Source organism: Phallusia mammillata, chromosome 1 (assembly GCF_965637545.1).
Source record: "Phallusia mammillata chromosome 1, kaPhaMamm4.hap1.1, whole genome shotgun sequence".
Taxonomy (NCBI): Eukaryota; Metazoa; Chordata; class Ascidiacea; order Phlebobranchia; family Ascidiidae; genus Phallusia; species Phallusia mammillata.
Window position 1 is genome coordinate 33,319,482 of NC_137252.1, and position 18,768 is coordinate 33,338,249.

The 18,768-nt window shown below is 35.9% G+C and overlaps 1 protein-coding gene across 1 annotated transcript; it reads left to right on the forward strand.

The window, feature by feature from the left end:
• The first annotated feature begins 6,410 nt into the window (after positions 1–6,410).
• LOC145211474 (uncharacterized) lies at positions 6,411–18,476 on the forward strand. Its single transcript, XM_080080043.1, has 13 exons — positions 6,411–6,449; positions 6,642–7,128; positions 7,516–7,587; positions 8,359–8,453; positions 8,563–8,722; positions 9,060–9,155; positions 9,456–9,500; positions 9,710–11,014; positions 11,142–11,213; positions 11,678–11,763; positions 13,348–13,642; positions 14,373–14,444; positions 18,072–18,476. The coding sequence occupies exons 1-13, from the start codon at positions 6,411–6,413 to the stop codon at positions 18,347–18,349; spliced, it is 3,102 nt and encodes a 1,033-aa protein (XP_079936169.1). The 3' UTR covers positions 18,350–18,476.
• The last annotated feature ends 292 nt before the right edge of the window (positions 18,477–18,768 follow it).

Consider the following 18,768-nt stretch of genomic DNA (forward strand, 5'->3'; position numbering starts at 1 on the left):
GCTGTGGTTTACTTTGTTGTCATGTAGCATTTTATCACACTAACGCAACAGGGTTCATGTAAATATTGTTGCAACAAATCAAATATTATTTGGTTATATAAAGCAAACAATAATCCACTCTAGCACTTTTCTGACTTTGACAAATATGTGGGTGGGCAATGTACTAAAGTTCACATGACACCTAAAGTTAAGCTTTATTTTAAAGGTTTAGTACAAAATGTTACATTGTACTTTCTTTAAAAAGTCACTGACACAGCATGGAGGCACATCAACCAGGTGTGGATGTCTTCCACACCTGATTTAGGTTTTGTAATTTAAAAAAAATATAATGTTTATGTTATGGGGTAGTGTATATTATGTCTTAACATTATTTTCAATAATGTAAAATGTTTTTTGCCCTGCTACAGTTCATGTTATTTGTCACGTAGCATTTTGTTGCATCAGTCGAACTCATGTAAATACTTGTCACAGCATAGCAAATATGCGTCAGCTCTTGAACAAACAATAAACCATTGAGCATGTGATTCAACTGTAATAAATTTTGTTGGCAAGCAACACACTTAAAGTTTAGTCCAGGCTTATGCGGTACGCTAAGTCAAGCTTTGAATTAGCTTACTGTGTTTCTTTGGTGGCAAAATGTTACGAATTGTTTGTATTGTTTTGAAAGTCCCTGACACAGCATGCAGTTACATACATTAGGTGTGAAAATTCTGTTGGTTAGGTTTTGTGATAAAGTGTTAATGTTATGTTATATGATATGTCTACTTGTTAAAGCACAATAAAACAGTATGTAGTTACCGTAATTTTCTAAGTATAGTGCGCCCCCGTGCATAATACGCACCCTAAAAATGGCATGTCGATGCTGGAAAAAAGCCTGTACCCATGTATAATACGCACCCAAATTTTTACTCTTAATTCCGTAAACGTAAAATTATTTCAGAAAAAAGATCATCTTTTGAAACAACCGGATGTTATTCTGCCGGTCAGTATCACTGTGCATGCGCTCGCAAACTTGATAGCGAAAAATGTTTAGGATTTGTGTAGGGTACATCGTGACAGCAAACGAGATCTTACTGGTCGCGTTCAAGCAGGACCGATCTTAATACTTGCAGAGAACATTTTTATTTTTAAAACACAAATGAAGTTTGATATGTATCAGATTAAAATACCTAAAAATCAAAATAATTAAATTCAAACTCATATACAAAATTTTAGTTCGATTCGTTGCATATCGGCAATGATATCACCCCGTTTAGGCGGGTTACATTTTGCCAGCAGAACCTGCGGGTCCAACTACCGGCTCATGCAACAGGACGTACCCCGCCAGGCTCGTGCCGTCGGTTGCGATCCTACGGCAGGACATACCCAAAACGGAATTCAACCACAATTCAAATAACAGGACACTTGACTCGATAACCTACGTTTTTTTCGGTGTCCTTGCTGTTTTTGTATCCGTTCAACAATGGAACTGTGATGATGAAGTGACTATGCAAATAAAATTTGACTTGACTTGACCATTTACGTTGTCGCTAAATGGGCAGTGTGCAGTATTTGACAATAACACACCATCAAGGATTGCACCATCGCATCAAACGATGTGTTGTCAATTATGAATTTTACTGACTAAGTGTGTTGGGCAGGATGGCTAAATGTGATGCGCGATTGACAACAAACAAGAAGAAAGGTTTAATTTCAAGTTTTATTTCGAGGCAGATTTTCTTCAAAAATTGTTGTACCCATGCATAATGCGCAACCTAGATTTTAGGACAATAAATTAATTAAATTTTGTGCATTATACACGGCAAACTAGAATGGTGGCTTTCTGATATACTTCCATTTTATATATTCTATACGATATTTACCAATTTACTATACACATCATTTGATCTACACATATGATTTTTTTTAAAAACAAAAACTAATGGGTCCCCACACACGTGTTTGTGCGGATTTACAGTAAGCAAATGTTGCGGTGATTTTTAAATTCTTAAGAACAAATTTTTAGAAAGCATTAACCCAACAATAAAAAATTTTGTTTGTATTTTTTTGCACTATTATTGTCGTGTAATTACAAAAACATTAAAAAAGAACGAAACAAATACTTTCAATTTAATCTCTTGTTTTGACCCAGATATTGTCGTCCAAGGTCGGGTTTTAAACACAATTTTTTTAGAAAGCTATAACAGTTGTGTTACAGACACTTTAAATTAAAAAGCGATTTGCTGCAAGTGTATACATAACAAATTGTTTTTCATTTAACTTTGTTTCGCGAAACGAGTATACTATTGACCTGTAGTAACCTTTTAGGGTGCACACGCTAAGCGACTGTTTGACCTTTTGACACCGTTTTCAATAGCAAGCCGTCCTTAGTGTTCAACAACACTGTTTGACCTAATTTATACATGCCTTGAATATTTGATTAAAAAAACGCTACGTTATGACGAAAGAAAGTTCTGAACTGTGTTAGTAATACCTACTAATTGACCTTAAGTAACCCGTGGTCATGCAGTGGCCAACCTGACAACGAGCATTTAAAAAAGCATTTATCTTGCAAAAAAAGTCAAGTTTATTTTTTCATATTTAGTTGGAATAGCAAAGTTTTGCTTGATATATGCAAAACCGAAGCACGCCTTTTAGGTTTAAATCATGTCATATGTGTGAAACCTTTGCCAAAACTGAAAATGTGAGTGATAACTTAATAAAACGACATAGCATTGCTGTGCAAAACAGCTGATTTCTTATCACCGAAACGACGTCTCGTAAAACATCTGTCCGACGTCAAGCTAAGCCCTCCCGCTCTGCCCTATTATTCGTAAACTTACTCTCTTGGGACTTCTGCTTACAGTGTCTTTCTTGACCAAACGAGCGTTCGACACATTTACGTTTTGGGGGTCTGTGGGTGTACCGCTGGGTCATTCGGGGTCAAACTTCTGGAGGATCAAGTTCAGATTAATAACTAACATATGTCCAAATTTGAATCAGTTTGAAGCACTCTTTCTTGACCAAACGAGCATAACAAACGAGCATTTAAAAAATTTACGTTTTCGGGGTCTGTGGGTGAACCGCTGGGTCATTCGGGGTCAAATTTTACGGGGACCAAACTCGGATTAATAACTAACATCTGTCCAAATTTGAATCAATTTGAAGCACGCTTCTTGAACAAACAAGCGTTACAAACAAGCGTTTAAAAATTTTCTGTTTTGGGGGTCTGTGGGTGAACCGCTGGGTCATTCGGGGTCAAACTTCACAGGGACCAAACTCGGATTAGTAACTTACATCTGTCCAAATTTGAATCAATTTAAAGCACGCTTTCTTGACCAAACGAGCGTTACAAACCAGCGTTAGACAGAAAAAAGAAAAAAAAATACGGACAAAAACAATATGTGTCCCCTTCAGGGAAGGGGACCCATAATTACGGTATATGTAAATCAAACAGTATGTGCAAATGTCAAGTTTACTTTTTCAAATAGTCACTGACACAGCAAGGAGTACATAAATCAGGTGTGGAAGTCTTGTAGCGATTTTTGATTTTCTAATTAAGGGTCCCCTTCCCTGAAGGGGACACATATTGATTTTACTCAAATTGTTTTTTTTCTTTTTTTTTTCTTCTCAAAGTTTGTCCGACTCGTTTTTCCATGAAATGTTTGATGGATTTGGCTGAAATTTACACAGATGGTAGATATAGTTATGTAGATGTGCATCCCACTTTGTTTTTGTTGATAATCCCAGTATTTACCCCGCTCGCCCCCTAAAATGGGTGAGTTTTTAAACTGTATCAGAATTGGCTGAAATTTGGATTTCTTTTATAGTATGCCATTGTCAATTGTTGTGTTCAACCCTGTAGTCCTAACATTTACCCCACAAGCCCCTAAAGTGTAAAACGTATTTGTATGTTACTGGGCAGCACAAACGAAAGATTTCTTTGGAGCAATAGTGTTACAAGGGCAACCAGTTGTATGTTGCTTGTTGGTGGGTTGCTTGGTGGTCGTTTTTGCGCCATGGCAGTTAGGGGCTTGTTAACAGCCCTATGACGTCAGAAACAGTAACGGTTGTTGCTCAACACCTCTAGTGGTCGAAATTTTAAACATTGGCGGATTGGGCTGAAGTTTGCAGTACTATTGATTGGGTCATTGTGGTATTTATATATTTTTTAGTTTGTGTGTCGAACCCAATTAGTTGCCCTACTAGCCCCCTAAAATGGGTCAGTTTTTTAAAACGTTAAACAGGACATACTTCAAACAATATCTGAATCTAATTTTATAGTTTGTATTCTACATAGTATTATTATTTAAGCCCAGTGCCGGTCACTGTGTTTTACCTTACAACACCAGACTTTCTCATGGTTATCTCTTGAATTACATTATTTTCAACTTTGCATGTGTGGGGACCCATGAGTTTTTGCCTGCAGAAACGACTAAAGTTATAAAAGACGATGGCTAATATGGGACCCAATACAAAAAAAGCATAGGAAATATATTTATGTTTTCGAATAGGTTATATATAGTGTATATGCAAGGGCAATATGTGCTAAGCCACCCTTCTAGTTGAAAAGTATAATGTTTATGCTATAGTGCAGAGCTGCTCAAATAGTATTAGCAAAGGTCCAGTTAGACAAATGTAGTATTTGCAAAGGTCATGTGAAATATTTTACATAATATGTATATTATGCAACCATGAAAATAAAACCATTAATATAACCAAAGTTTATTTTTGAAAATAAATAAGGTTGTTCATGTGATAGTAGTTCAATGTGAGAAATAATGTACTTTAGTTTTTGCCAGTTTCCAAAATGTTGGTTCTTGTAAAGAAATTTCGAGTCAAATACAGTGGTGGAGATGTTGATTGTTCGTACAGGAGCAATACTTATGTTTTATTAAGTTCGTAGTTAAAACAGCAGGCTTGCAGCAGTAAGTGGGCTCAAACATTGTGAGAATTTGTAGCGCCATACTGTTGAGATTAGGATATTGAGTGGTGGATCTTTTCTTTGACCAAAAGTTCTATGGTTTACCATCGCAGAATGTCCTATTCAATGCCACATTTTTTAGAAATTTAATTAGTTCCAGTAGGATGTTTGCAGTTTTCCCATTAGTACATGTACATTTACCCATTTGTTTAGCTTCTAAGAAAAATTCTGTAGAGTTTGTCACTAAAAATTACTCATGGCTGTTAATCTAAGAATTGGAAGTAATATAGAAGTAATATACATATATACTGTTGGCTTAACACTTTTTTGAGTTAAGTCAAGTGTTTAAATTAAATAAATGTATTATGACCCAGCGGTTCACCCACAGGCCCCTAAAACGTATTTTTTTTTAACAGCCGTACTGACTATAGTACATAATCTGGGAGTTATATGCTTTGTCAGTTGGTGCAATGTAAGGCTTTCTATAGAATTTTGTAACTTTTTATTAGATTCCCCAAGTTTTTGACAAATCAATTCATCTTTAAATTAGTCAAAACGATATTGTTGAACACTATGGACTGCATGCTATTGAAAATGGTGTCTAAAGGTCATTAAACAGTTGTTCAGTGTCCGCACTGTGTGTGGTTACTACACTACCGTCAATGGCAGGGGTGTATCCAGAAATTTTTAAAGAGGGGGGGTCCGAATTCTTTTTTGGCGGAAATCCCTAATGACATCACACGTCGTTCAAAACGACGTGTTATGCGCCAAAGCACTTTTTCCAAAATTGGCGGTTTCTCTACCCATCTAATTGACAGGAAGAACAGGTAATTTTAGCGAAAGCTTTGTAGTTTTCTGATTTTGCTGCTGCTATCTAGCTTACTCAGCCACACTGCAGCTGCAAAATAAGCGTGACTGTCAGGTAATCAAAATCGTTGCTTATAAAAACAGGGTCCAATTTCTCAAGAACTAAATCTCTTGCTCAAGCGGTAATCCTACTGTTAAGTTGCACAAAGTCACGAATGCACTAAAGGTGGTAACTGCAGAAGGCATAAATTGTGCCTGGTAACTACCAAATTACCCTAATTATTAGGGCCTAATAACATAACTCGATTTACATCGATCTAATGTTTTTGACAAATATTACGTGTTTGGCGGGGCTCCCCTTGGATATGCTACTGGTCAATGGTATTTGTTTGCAAAACAAAGTTAAGTGAAAAACAATTTGTTATGTGTACCTGTGTAGCAAATTGTTTTTTAATTTGCATTTTTTTCATTTTTTTACTGTTTTTATAATTATATGACAATAATGATGCAAAAAGAATGCGGACAAAACATTTTTGAAGTTGGGTTAATGGTTTTTAATAATTTGTCCTTAGGAATCTAAAAATAACCGCAAAATTTGTTTGTTGTGGAATCACTCATTTACCATAGTGATACCTTATAGTTTCCTAATATATATGTTTGTAGTTTAACTGCAGTTGTGATAAGCGTTCCATACACCGCTATGATTAAAAGACACATGTCTGACTTAATGGACTCAATGGTAAAAGACACATGCTTAATAATTACCTAATAAGTTTAAACCGTGTGGATAAGTTTGTAAAGAATTCCATTCCTCCATTTATACAATCGCCAACCCTGTTAACAAACAATGTATTTTATTTTTTTCAAATTGTGTGTGGTAAAAGAGAGTCAATTGTGTCTTTTTCCTAACATAAAATTGGGCTGTGCAAAGAACCAGTTTGGTGCTGCTGCTTTGAGAGGAAGTATTTCACCTTCTCAGCAGTTTCGACATCAGACATCATGGAACACTAGACCCACCTACTCCTATGCAAACCAGCAACACTATGTTGCAGTGAGGCAAGCCCAAACTTGGACACAACCATGTCCAGCTCAACAATATCGTTATCATCAGCATGAAAATACTCAGATGAATATTCAGCAAAATCTTCCAGTTCATCCAAGTCACATTAGTACTCAGCAAATTTACAATCCACATAGTATTGGGCATCAATATATGAACCAGCTACCTTATTCAGTAAATCCGGTTCCATCAGAAGTACATGATGATGTTGCCCGTTTTCATCAACAAAATAACCAACAATCGTATCACGCATCTTCAATTGGGCCAATTCCAAAAGATAACAACCCACATACTAACTTTGCTCAACCATCTGCTGGTACCCGACCTGCACAACAAGCTACACAGCATTTTCCAGCAGGTAAGATTGTAAAAACAAAAGAGGATGACAGTTTTTGTTTCCTAATAATTGCAAAGCTTTTAGTTAGTACACATACTTTCAGATGATTGGGGTCTAATCAACTTAAAGTTATAGATCCCAAGCATACATGTTGTGCTGTATATGACTGCCTTTTGGTGTTGTACAAAAATACATCAAACAAATTTAAATACCTGTTTGAAACGCAAGAAAATAAAAACTGATTTAGGAAATTATGGAATGGTAGCAAAAGCTTTATATTATAGCTGCTATCCCTAAAATTTTTAGTCTGAACAAATGTCAGCCTGCCATTCCATGACATAAGCTTTAATGCCATATTGGCTCCCTGGTTGTAAAAGCCCTGTTACAGCCTAAATTGTGTCTTGACAGGTATGGCTTCACAATTGGAGGGTGCCAGCAGTTCAATGTACCCAGCACAAGCAGTGCAGCAACAAGTATCAGGTATTGTGACTAATCTCCTAAATATAGCAAGGGGACACATCTTGTTTTGTCTGTTTTTTTGTCTGGTGCTGGTTCGTTCCATGCATTTGGTCATAAAAGAGTACTTCAAACTTATTTAAATTTACACACATGTTAGTTAGTTATCCAAAGTTTAAAAATGTCCATGCTTACTACTACAGTACATGGTTCAAGAGTTTTATACTTTGGTGATTGGTTCGTTTTAAAGTATTTTACTTACATTGGATTTACACCCATAAACCCGAAATATTTATTTAAAATATTTTTCTCCAAATGGGAAAAAATAAGGTCACATAAAAAAGCTGATTTCTTTTTCTTTTGAAATGGTGTCGTTTTAAAAAATTTGAAGACCATTGTACTATAGTGCATCATTAAGGAGTTTCATAGTTTGCTCGTTGGTGCATTGTAAAGTATTTTAAATTATTTTGTGACTTTAATTGTATCCATCTATTTTTCGCCCTGTTAGCCCCAAATCGTCCTTTCGAATATAAAAATATTGGTACCACATTATTACTGTCACTATTTGCACATTTGTAGGGACCTATTTGCTTTTGCATGCAAAAAAACATGTTAGCAGATCAAATCTCAAATGGTGTAAATAATAAATCTCCAATGTAATGGATAAATTGGCAAGGTAATATAAATTAGTAAGTAATTATCTGACTTCTACCTTAAAAGAAGAAAGATTGTTTTTATCTGCATTTTCCCCTTGTTTGGTCTAATGCCAATTTGTTCCTTTATTCAAACAAACAGGTGCAATGAATCAGTTTGAATCTCAGCAGTTTCGGCATCAGACATTATGGAATACTCAACCAACCTCCTATGCAAATCAACAACACTATGTTGCAGTAAGTCCTTTGCAATACACCCAAGCACTCGTGGAACCAATTAGCATATCCTGTGCCACCAGAAATGCCCCATGGTGTGTTTCCATTTTCTCAAAATATATATTTTCAGCTTTCCAACCAACAATTTTGCTACCCATCTTCAATTAATACAAATCAGAATTATGTCTCACAAACTAACCCTGCTCAACAACTCCAAACGTCTATTGCTGCTATGTCATTAAATTATCCCCAGCACGAAAGACAACAAGCTCCACAGCATTTTCCAGCAGGTAAGATTATACATAATAACATATGATTACATTTATTGTTGTGTTTCTTTACTGTCTAAAAGCATTTGGTGCACATGTTAAAAAATGTACAGAGATGTAAAAGGCAGTGATATTATTGGTCGATATAGGGTGTAGGTACATACTACATAGAAGGGATCAGTTTTCTTTTTGTCCTCACAAGTGGCTCATAGGTGACTTGCTGAAGAAGATAACACTGATGCTAATCGTCTGCCACTCTTTTTGAGTTTTTATCTTATAAACCAAACAAACCAATAAACCTGTGCATGATTTCACAGGACATTAATAAAACCAGCGTAATTTCCCCATTTTCATTCAGAACCAACTGTCAGAGACGAACAAAGTATTGATATGAGAGAAGCATCAGTCTCAGGTTCCGCCGTAGTTGGGGTTCGGGGGAATGTAAACATTAACAGTAAGTGCATATTGTTACACCATTTATACACTATCCAACACAATTTAATAGTAGGATTCATGATCTGAACCAGTTTTGTGGTGTGCTAACAGTTAAGTTGTATTGTACCAACTTTTCAAATTTATTCTTGGTTTATATTTCGTTAGTATATTTGAACTTTAAGGAAAGTTTGACTGCAATTTTTCACATATTACTTAAGCCTTGATCTGTAAATAGTTTTAAGATTAAAAACACTAGCCTCCATAGCATGAAAAAGCAACATATTTTTGGAAAAATCAACACAAAAGTTCATTATTTTAGATTACCATGCTCTTGAGAGGTCAGTTTTCAATCAAGAAGACAAAGGTAAAAGTGTGTGTTCTGATTGTGAAAAAGCACATATTTACTGATTGCTGAATGTTGTGCCAGAACTTGAAAAGTAAAAAGCACAGTTTACTTCCTAATTTGAACCCTCTTATCAGAAAAAAGCGGTCATTAAACCAGATTTAAAAAAGTGACACAATGGCTATGACTGATTTTACCTCACAGCCTAAAATGCATGTACTTGATTGTAGTTGCTGCCATCAAAAAACACCAGGAGGAGCATTTGAACAACTTACCAGAAAGTGTGGTGCTTTACGATGAAACATTGAAACCAAACCAACTGCCTGATGTACATCCGGTAATGCATGAGTATGAGGCATATCGGGGACTATGGTGTCCTGTGGGAACAGAGGAATTCATACCATCCACCAGAGAGAAACTTTCCTCCACTGCAAATCAACAACCTGTTTCCTTCAATACAATTTTAAACCTAACCTCCAAAAAAAGATTTATTGCATTAGTTGGCCCACCTGGTTCAGGGAAAACTACTCTTTCTAAACAATTGGCAAAGTTAACTCAACCAAATCAATCTGTTAAGTTTCATCTTAGATTCATGGACCTAAACTATAATCAAGCTTTAACATGCAAACAACTTTTTGTTGACTGTCTTTGTCCTGGATTGGATAATGAAACAAAAGAAAAAGCATTTCAATGGATGGTAGAAAACCAAGATAAGTGTGTTTTTGTGTTTGATGGCTATGACCAGGCATTGTGGACACTTGAAAATGTGACACCAGTAAATGCTTCTTATGATACATCTTTGCCAATTGATCAGCTAGTAGCAAATCTTTGTTGCAACAAGTTTTTGAAAGATTCTTTACTAATTTTTACATCACGTCCCCATAAAATTCTTAAACTCCCGTCACACCTTCGTCCAGATGTGACAGTTCATGTTGATGACCTTTCAACTGAAGACATGGAAAAGCTGTTCCGTGCTTTTGCAGGGAAAAAAGGAGATGAATTGTGGGAATTAATTTCCACCAAAACCCCGCAACTGTTTAGTCTTTGTCACAATCCTTTGTTACTGCAATTTATTGTTTTTGCTGTTTTGGATCAAGGTTTAAACAAAGTGAAAACAGTCACAGAGGTTTTTCAAATTGTTTTAGAGCAACTGAGATACTCTGACCATGCACGCAACATGAATATTACCAATTTATGGAAACCACTTGGTAAAATGGCATATGAAGGAATGCTGCAGAAAACAGTTGTATTTACCCAAGGAAGTCTTGGGAGTCTTAAAGCCACCATTGTCCAAGACATAATCATTGCCTTTGCTCGTAAAATTGGCATTCCGAATCAACGACTATTTGATGGTGACCAACTATTTTACTTTTTGCATCAAATGTTGCAGGAGATGTTTGCCACCAAGTACATATGTGAGTTCATGCCAGATGAAGAATTTCACAACATAATCCCTGAGGTGGCAAAGGGAGACCATTGGTCGATGGTTCGACGATTTTTATGCGGCCTTCTCCTGGGAAACAAAGGCAGAAAAAGTAAGTCATTTAATTGAATGGAATAGTTCATTATACTGAGATGAGCACTCCTCAGTTAACCAATAATCACTCCAAAGTCTTTGGTAATGAATTATCTCATTGATATGTGCTTATGATATCTTAACAGATTTACAATCACTATCGTGTGACCCTGCTCCACCAATAGTTCAGCTCTTAGCAAAACCTACAACCATGCAAGGTATGAACAACTAAACATGAGCAATAGCAGTAGCAGTGGAACAAATTTAAATTTGACTTTGTTATCAGACTTATGACATTAGAAGTATCAAAGCTAGCTGTTTAAAACGCCTCAAGTAGTCTAACTTTTAACTATTAGCTAATTGGGTTTAAATTTTACAGGACTGTAGTTTGAGTTAGTGTTGATTGTTGCTTTATCAGTTTTGATGTGGGGCCCCATTAAAGTTCTCAGAACATGCCATTTTGAGGTGTTTATTGATATATTTTACCATGCAGTTGCACCATTTACCCCATTAACCCCTAAATGGCTAAATTTAGGCTTTTTTGTCGCCCTGTTAAAACTTGTTGCCCCAAGACTTATCATAGTTATCCCATAACATGCATTATTTACAACTTTGCATGTTTCGTGCCTCAAGTGTAGGGAAAATACATATGTTTTGGAAAACGTTTCATGCACATTGACAGGTGTCACTCAACAAATGACTGGTGCCAACAGATTCTGTCCAGCAGATGCAATGTGTAAACAAGTAGCAGTTATTGTGACTAGTTTGTAAATCATTTCATTATGGGGCCCATTTCCTGAAAGGGATGTATCTTGATTTCACTCATTTTTTTTCTTTTTTCGGCCAAAGTTTGTTCATGCACTTTTGGCATGAAATCTTTGGTGGATTCGGATGAAACTTTCACAGATGCGGATGTGCCTACTTTATCTACTTACTTGATAAGTCAAGTATTTGCCCCGCTGGACCCCAAAGTGTAAAACACTTTTGTATGTTGCTTCACCACAAATCAAAGATTTCTGTGATGTGATAGTATAATAAAGCAACAGAACATATGGTACTTGTGTTTGTTTCTTGGTGGACATTTTTGCACATGTCAAAAGAGGGGTATTAACAGCTGTATGATGTCAGAAGTGTTATTAAATGTGGCTTATAACACCTCTAGTGCTCAGAATTTAGTTCATTGTAGTTTCATGTTTTATACTCTTGGGTGTAGAACTTTATCAATTGCCCCACTAACCCCTTAAAATGTGAGTTTTTTTAAACAGTGTCAAAATTAAATGAAATTTGGACAACTTGTAGAATTTGTCATTTATAAATGTCGATGGTTGATTTTTACCCTGTACCCTCAATATTTACCCCTCTAGCTCTCTAAAATGGGTGAATTTTTTAAACAATGTCTGAGTTAGATGAAATTTTGACAGTTTATAGAGTGTGCTATTCATAGTTGTCGATTGTTGTGTTTTACCCTGTCGCCCCAACATTTACCCCACTGGCCCCCTAAATGAGCTTAATTTTTAAACAATGTTTGAAATGAAAAAACTTTAGACAGTTTGTAGAGTGTGTCTTTTATAGGTGTCTATTGGTGTGTCCCTGTAGCCCTATCATTTACCCCCATAGCCCCCTACAATTGTGTGCAATTCACAATCAATAGAAGCTGATTTCTTAGACAGAGAAAACCTTCAAAAATGTCTGAATGGACTAGAAAATTTCAAAAGTTTGGACTTCACTAAGCATATTTATTTATGCTCAGTATCATTGAAAAATATTTATGTGTAAGTTGTTTTTTGCTTTTGGTCATGTATTAATTGCTGTGTTTACTATTATATCTAAACACTTACCTGGCTATTATTCAAAAAACCAAAATTTGGACTGTCTTCATGACATTAGTCTTTCTTAGGCCCGACATTACTCACCCCTGAAATTAGCTAAACTGTTTTTTCAAATGTCATTTTATATTCATTTTATATTGCTTTTGACTCTTTAGCTCCTCCAGTTATTTCTCAAATTGGTTTCATCAGTTCCATTTTTTATTGTGGGCCTTGTCTTTCCATCCCCACTTTAATTTTGGAATAATGATTGAAATGTTTTCAATCTCACTCATTACTCCCATAGATTTGTCACTTTGATTTGCTTCCAAATCTGGCAACATAAGGTTTATTTTGAGAAGTTAAAACCGGTGCCAATTTGTTTATAGGATTTTTCCCGATCCGAAATTTTGAGCAATTTCATCATAAGTTACCACGGAACAATCGCCCCACCTCCCCTTATACAAATCAGCTTCACTATGCTGCAGTAAATCCAGCTCGTAATGGAGAGCAGTTATATGTCAATCAACAAAGCTTTGACCATCAGCATGGAAATGTTCAGATGAATAATCAGCCAATCTTTTCAAATATTCCAAGCCACATTAGGCAGTTTTGCGATCCACATTATTTATACCTGCTACCTTATCCAGGAAATTTAGCCCCATCTGGAATGCACCATGGTGTTGCTCCTTTTCATCAGAACTATCACCAACAATCATATCACCTCCCATACACTAACCCGGCCCAACCCCAAACATCTGCTCCTCCAAGGCCTGCACAGCCAGCAACCACATGGGACTATTTCTTTGAAAATGAACAAGTTCCATGGCATTTTCAAGCAAGTAAGAGTGTAAAAATAACATATGATGACACTTTTGGCTGTGTTCTTAAGCTTTTTAAATCATTTAGTAGGTGTATATGCATTCATTTGATTGGGCTAATCATCTACAGAAAATAGGTGCCAAATGGGTTAAATTAATAAAGCATTGCACAGCAAAGCAAGCTTTTAACAACACTTACATGCACATGCAGGCCCCACAAGAGGGGGGTGCAGTCCGTGCGCATGTTTTTCTTCTCTCCAGGGCCCTGTGTACATGACTAAATAAGTCAAACACCATTTACTTATGCAATGTCAGTTGATACAACCAAAGTGGCTTGATTTTAGCTTGTATATCACTGAAAGTGTGAAATAAATTGACAAAAGTCGTACTTCCATAAACTGGCATGAAATTTTAACTAGTTTTACATTATACTGACACCACACATGCGTTCTGCCATAACACACCGTTTACTTCTGAAGGGCAGTCGGTACCACTAAAGTCATTTTTCTATTACGGCGGAAAACAGTTGGTAAATTATATATGCGACCTGTCCCACATTGCCACAGAACTTTAATTTAGTCCTTATCTTATTCAGACCTTCGTATCACTCTACTTTGTGCACGCTGTTCGATACCAAGCGTTTTCCTCCTTTATTCTGACACCTATATTTTATTATCCCAGCCAGTCAGACACCATTCATAGTCGCGTTCCAGGTTTTTGCCAAGAAATAACATGTTTTTGTTTTTTGCAGGCAAGGTTGAAATGTTTCGCAAAGAGCTTATCGAGTACATGACAACTAACCTGAATGGACATCTTTTGATAGGTAAGAGTATGTGTTTGGTTTATTTGTTACCGCATCTATGTCCAAATAGCTCCTATGTACATCTTTTTACAAACATAACGTTTTGTTTATGGGAGTTTTTGCAAAAACGAGCGGTAGTCGGCCCATCCTGCTAATGAACGCTTTTAAGACAAAACACATTTAAGAACAATTTTTCACATTTAAGAACAAATTTAAATTCAATTTAGAAACACACAACTTGAGTTGTGTACAAATTAGGCAAACGTTATTTTTGCACAAGGACTACGTCCTACTGAAAAGCGTGTCGACGAGATGCTACTACAGGTCAATGGTGAACGTTTGCGAAACAAAACAAATTGAAAAACGATTTGTTACATATACTTTTGCTCAGGGGCGGCTCGTACTAGGGTGCTGCGGAGCTGCAGCACCCCCTAGATATTTTTACTTACACCTACCATAATATTACAAATAACTTTCATTATTTTTATTTTTTTTATTCCTTAGCATTATATAATAGGCATAATTTTAGCCCTAATCACCTTTTTTTTCATAAAAAAAAATTTTTTTGGAAACACTAATGTATATCTATGCTGGAACTGCAGCTCCAGTTTTCTGACGTTTCGTGACGTTTCATGACGTTTTGCGGTTCTGCGCATGCGCACTTTGAAAAGCTACATGCTGGGCGAAATAGTAGCCTTGGTGCTGCGGCTCGCGCAGCTCCACCAATCACGTAGCGTGTGACCTGGGCACCCGGAAGTAGTTGTCTGTTCCGCGTTTATTGTGTGCCAAAGCAAATCACGTGTACCATCAGGTTCGACAATGAGTACAGTACGACCGTTATTCTTTTTTAATCATTTTTACAGTTTTTGATTGAAAGGTTAATCATGGCTTTTCAAGATTCTAATTCGGTGACTGTAAGTGAGCTTCAGCAACTTAAGATTTTGCAGTTATCAAGTGCTGAAAAGGTAAGTATAAAGAAAAAAGGGCGTCAAACGCCTGATATTCAACTTTTTCAGCCAGGAATGAGCCACAACAAAAAATATATACGCATTTTTAATTCTAAATGATATCAAAAGAAAAAACGGCTCTGTGGTTGTGAAGTTCAAAATGCACTGTTTTCCATGTTTGCTGTTTGGAGGTGATGAAAAATGCTGGACAAAAATGGTTTTACAAATGTAGCCAAAATAGGTGAGAAAGCAGAAAGACATCAGAAGTCAAAGAAGCATGTGGACATGATGTTTCACTTTCACTTTTGGGAACTGTAAATATTAAGGAAAAACTTAATGAGGCGTATATAGACTTTCAATTATTGAACACAACAAAGTGGAAAAAATCGTGAAATTTTGTCCAAAATAAAAGACTGCATTTTGTTCTGTGAGAACTTTAAAACTCCCTTACGTGGACATGATGAAAAAGATGAGTATTGATATAATGGACATGTACTGTTTGTCTAAACAGTAGCTGCTAAATTGCTTCACAGGAAGTGTTTCTTAAGAATGAACGTTCTACAGACAAGATAGTAGTGACGACCAAGCACATCCTATTGTTGACAAAGAAAAGCTAGTTACTGAAATGAAAATGTTTCTATAGATCTGATGTTCATGATTACTTTGAAAATAATCCAGATGATGTTTTGACAAGTGAAATTACTAGCATGAAAAATCCTTTTTGCTGTTTCCATGATTCCTTCCAAGGCAAAACAGTTTGGATACAAAACTTTGTTAGGAACACCATTATTTCCAAAAGACATGCACTTGCAGTGCTAGTACTACTAAATAAAAAAAAAAAACGTTTCTCAGTTGTCATTTGGAATCAAGGAAGAAGCTATTATCATGCCCAAACTATAACTTTATGATTCATTTTGGTTGTAAAAAGGAAGCACAAGGTTTAATAATATGGTTTAAATTTAAGTGAGAGTGTTGTAAATTTTAAAGCTTGAAGGAGTTTTGCACTTATAAAAAGCAATTATAAGCTATTTAGGCCAGCAATATAGCAGTTAAAAATCTGAAAGACAAATAATAGTCTGTACACAAAAATTCAAAAAAAGATGTTAAAATAAACAAGTTCTGACACAAATGTAAAGTGGTTGTTAAATTTGTCAGTTATGATACCAATAAACAGCTGTATTGCTAGTTTTTTTGTGTGACAATTATAATCTATGAAGTGTTATATAATATGTTGAAAACGCTGACTGTGACCATAAGGTTACTTAAATGAAACATGACCTTTTTTTAAATGTTGTCGAACTGAAATGGACCTTTTTCGAATTATTACTTTTTTTCTGTATTCTTGTTGTGTTTTACCGTATTTACAACCGCTTAGTTTCGAGTCTGTGTCACGTGTGTTTTTGTTCCACATTGTTATAGTGTTAAGCCGTCGCTGTGCAAGTAAACAAAATACACAAATGATATCGTCTGCTGTTTACACTCGTGTACATTATTGCGTAACATAAATTACGTCACAATGGAGTTTCTAATTAAGATTTGTATTACTTGTTTTTCTACACAAAACAATGGCTAGAAAACTATAAATGTAGGTTTTCTATGTATTGCCAACTTATATATGTTCAATAAAGGCTAACATTTTGAGCAGCACCCCACAAATTTTAGGCACGAGCCGCCACTGCCTTTGCTGCAAAATATCTTCGTAATTTGTCAGTGTCGGTTACTTATACTGGCTGGGTTTTGTGAGAAAAAAACTTAACGGTTCAAAAACTGGCCTTTGACAGCTATCTCGAGGTCAAATCTATAGATTGAGGATTGGGAGATTTGTTTCTCGTTCTTTTTTTTAAATTTCATATTAAAATTGAAAATATATGACTATATAATGTAAAAGGATCATGAACAGAACCTTGTGAAGTGTGGATTGATACTTTTTACTAATTTGTACTCAAGAATTAAAAAAAATCGCAGACCGCCTTTCTAGTATTTTATAAGGTTTTTACAAGAAAGGAGATGGACGACCCAACGTGATAATGAGCGCATCGCAAACAGCAAAGCGTTGTTTTCGTAGCGATATTTAACAATGCAAAGTACCAGCTTAAAAGATGGTGTAATTCGAAACTAAACAAACCTTTCTTATCTTAAATTTGCTCTGAAAATAATAAATTATAATCATTAGCACCGCTAGCGGAAGTTTTAAAAACATTGTTACTGTAATTGTCTCATTACTTATGACATAAAAAATTCTGTATTGCGTCATAATCACCACATTGTGTTTGTGGAATATTTTACTCACTTAGTGAGTTTGTAGATCAGAAGCCATTAAAAGTTTTGGAGGAAGGGCGCATTAAATTTGCTCTCGTGTTTAGATGCAAAATTTGTAATTTTTAATCGCTGGAAGTATTTAATCTGATACAAGTTTAACAAGATAAAAAGCTGTGCAAATAAACAGGTAGGCAGACTTTAAACTTGCTAATACAGTATAAATAACGTATAAAGGTGGTCCTTGTTAATTTTCGCTTGCAGAAAAAACGCAAATAGGCTGCAGTCATAAATTTTCGTTAATATTCCTGGTGTTGAAATTAAATTTATAAAAATTTTAAAAATGGTTTTATGGTCAATCCGAAATCATAAATATAGTTCTAGCCGCCCTGCTTTATTGTATACCACCCGCAACAACTATTTGTTTTTCTTTACATTTTATTAGATCTGCTGACGGACTTGCAAGAATGCTCAGAGGATGAAAAGGATTTTCTTGCAAGTCATCTTCCTGTGAAGTTTGATTTCAACTCCACTCCCATCTCATCAAGTGCAGCGCACGCCTTGGCTGAAATCCTCCCGAGGTTGAATCGAACTGTCGAGTGGCTGAGTCTTCAAGTCCGCAACCTGAACTCAGACACGCTGAGGGTGATTTGTGGAGGAATCAGTAAAATGAAACACGGGGTTTGTTATGATTGTGTTTGGTTCATGCGAAATAATTCTTAATAATAATTACAAAACCTGAAATTAAATGAATGACGACACAATTACGTCACTCATCACGTGACAGTTAATTTGTTCAGTTAATATTTGCGACAAATAATCATCAAATCTTGCGCAGATGGAAGAAATTCATCTGACTGGAAACGAGTTCGGAGATCCAGAGGTCGAAATAATTTCCGCTTCCGGTTGTTTGAGGAAAGTTAAGGTGTTGCTTCTGTGGCGTTGCGAGATTTCTGGTGATGGGAAACAGATTTTATACAGAGAACTGGAAAGACTCGGACTTCCCGTAAGATTGTTTGTTCGATTTATAGATAAACATGTTCCAACACAAAAATACCTGTGAATAAAATAGTGACGTAAATATAATTACGTCATAGGCTGGTGACGTCACTCTCTCAGCAAGCCTGAACTTTGTGTGATTC

Bases quoted from the DNA above. Each gene is read 5' to 3' on its own strand.
- LOC145211474 (XM_080080043.1), top strand. From the start codon at position 6,411: ATGATTAAAAGACACATGTCTGACTTAATGGACTCAATG. The intron at 8,723-9,059 runs GTAAGATTATAC...ATTTTCATTCAG, and splicing joins TCCACAGCATTTTCCAGCAG to AACCAACTGTCAGAGACGAA. The intron at 14,445-18,071 runs GTAAGAGTATGT...ACATTTTATTAG, and splicing joins GAATGGACATCTTTTGATAG to ATCTGCTGACGGACTTGCAA.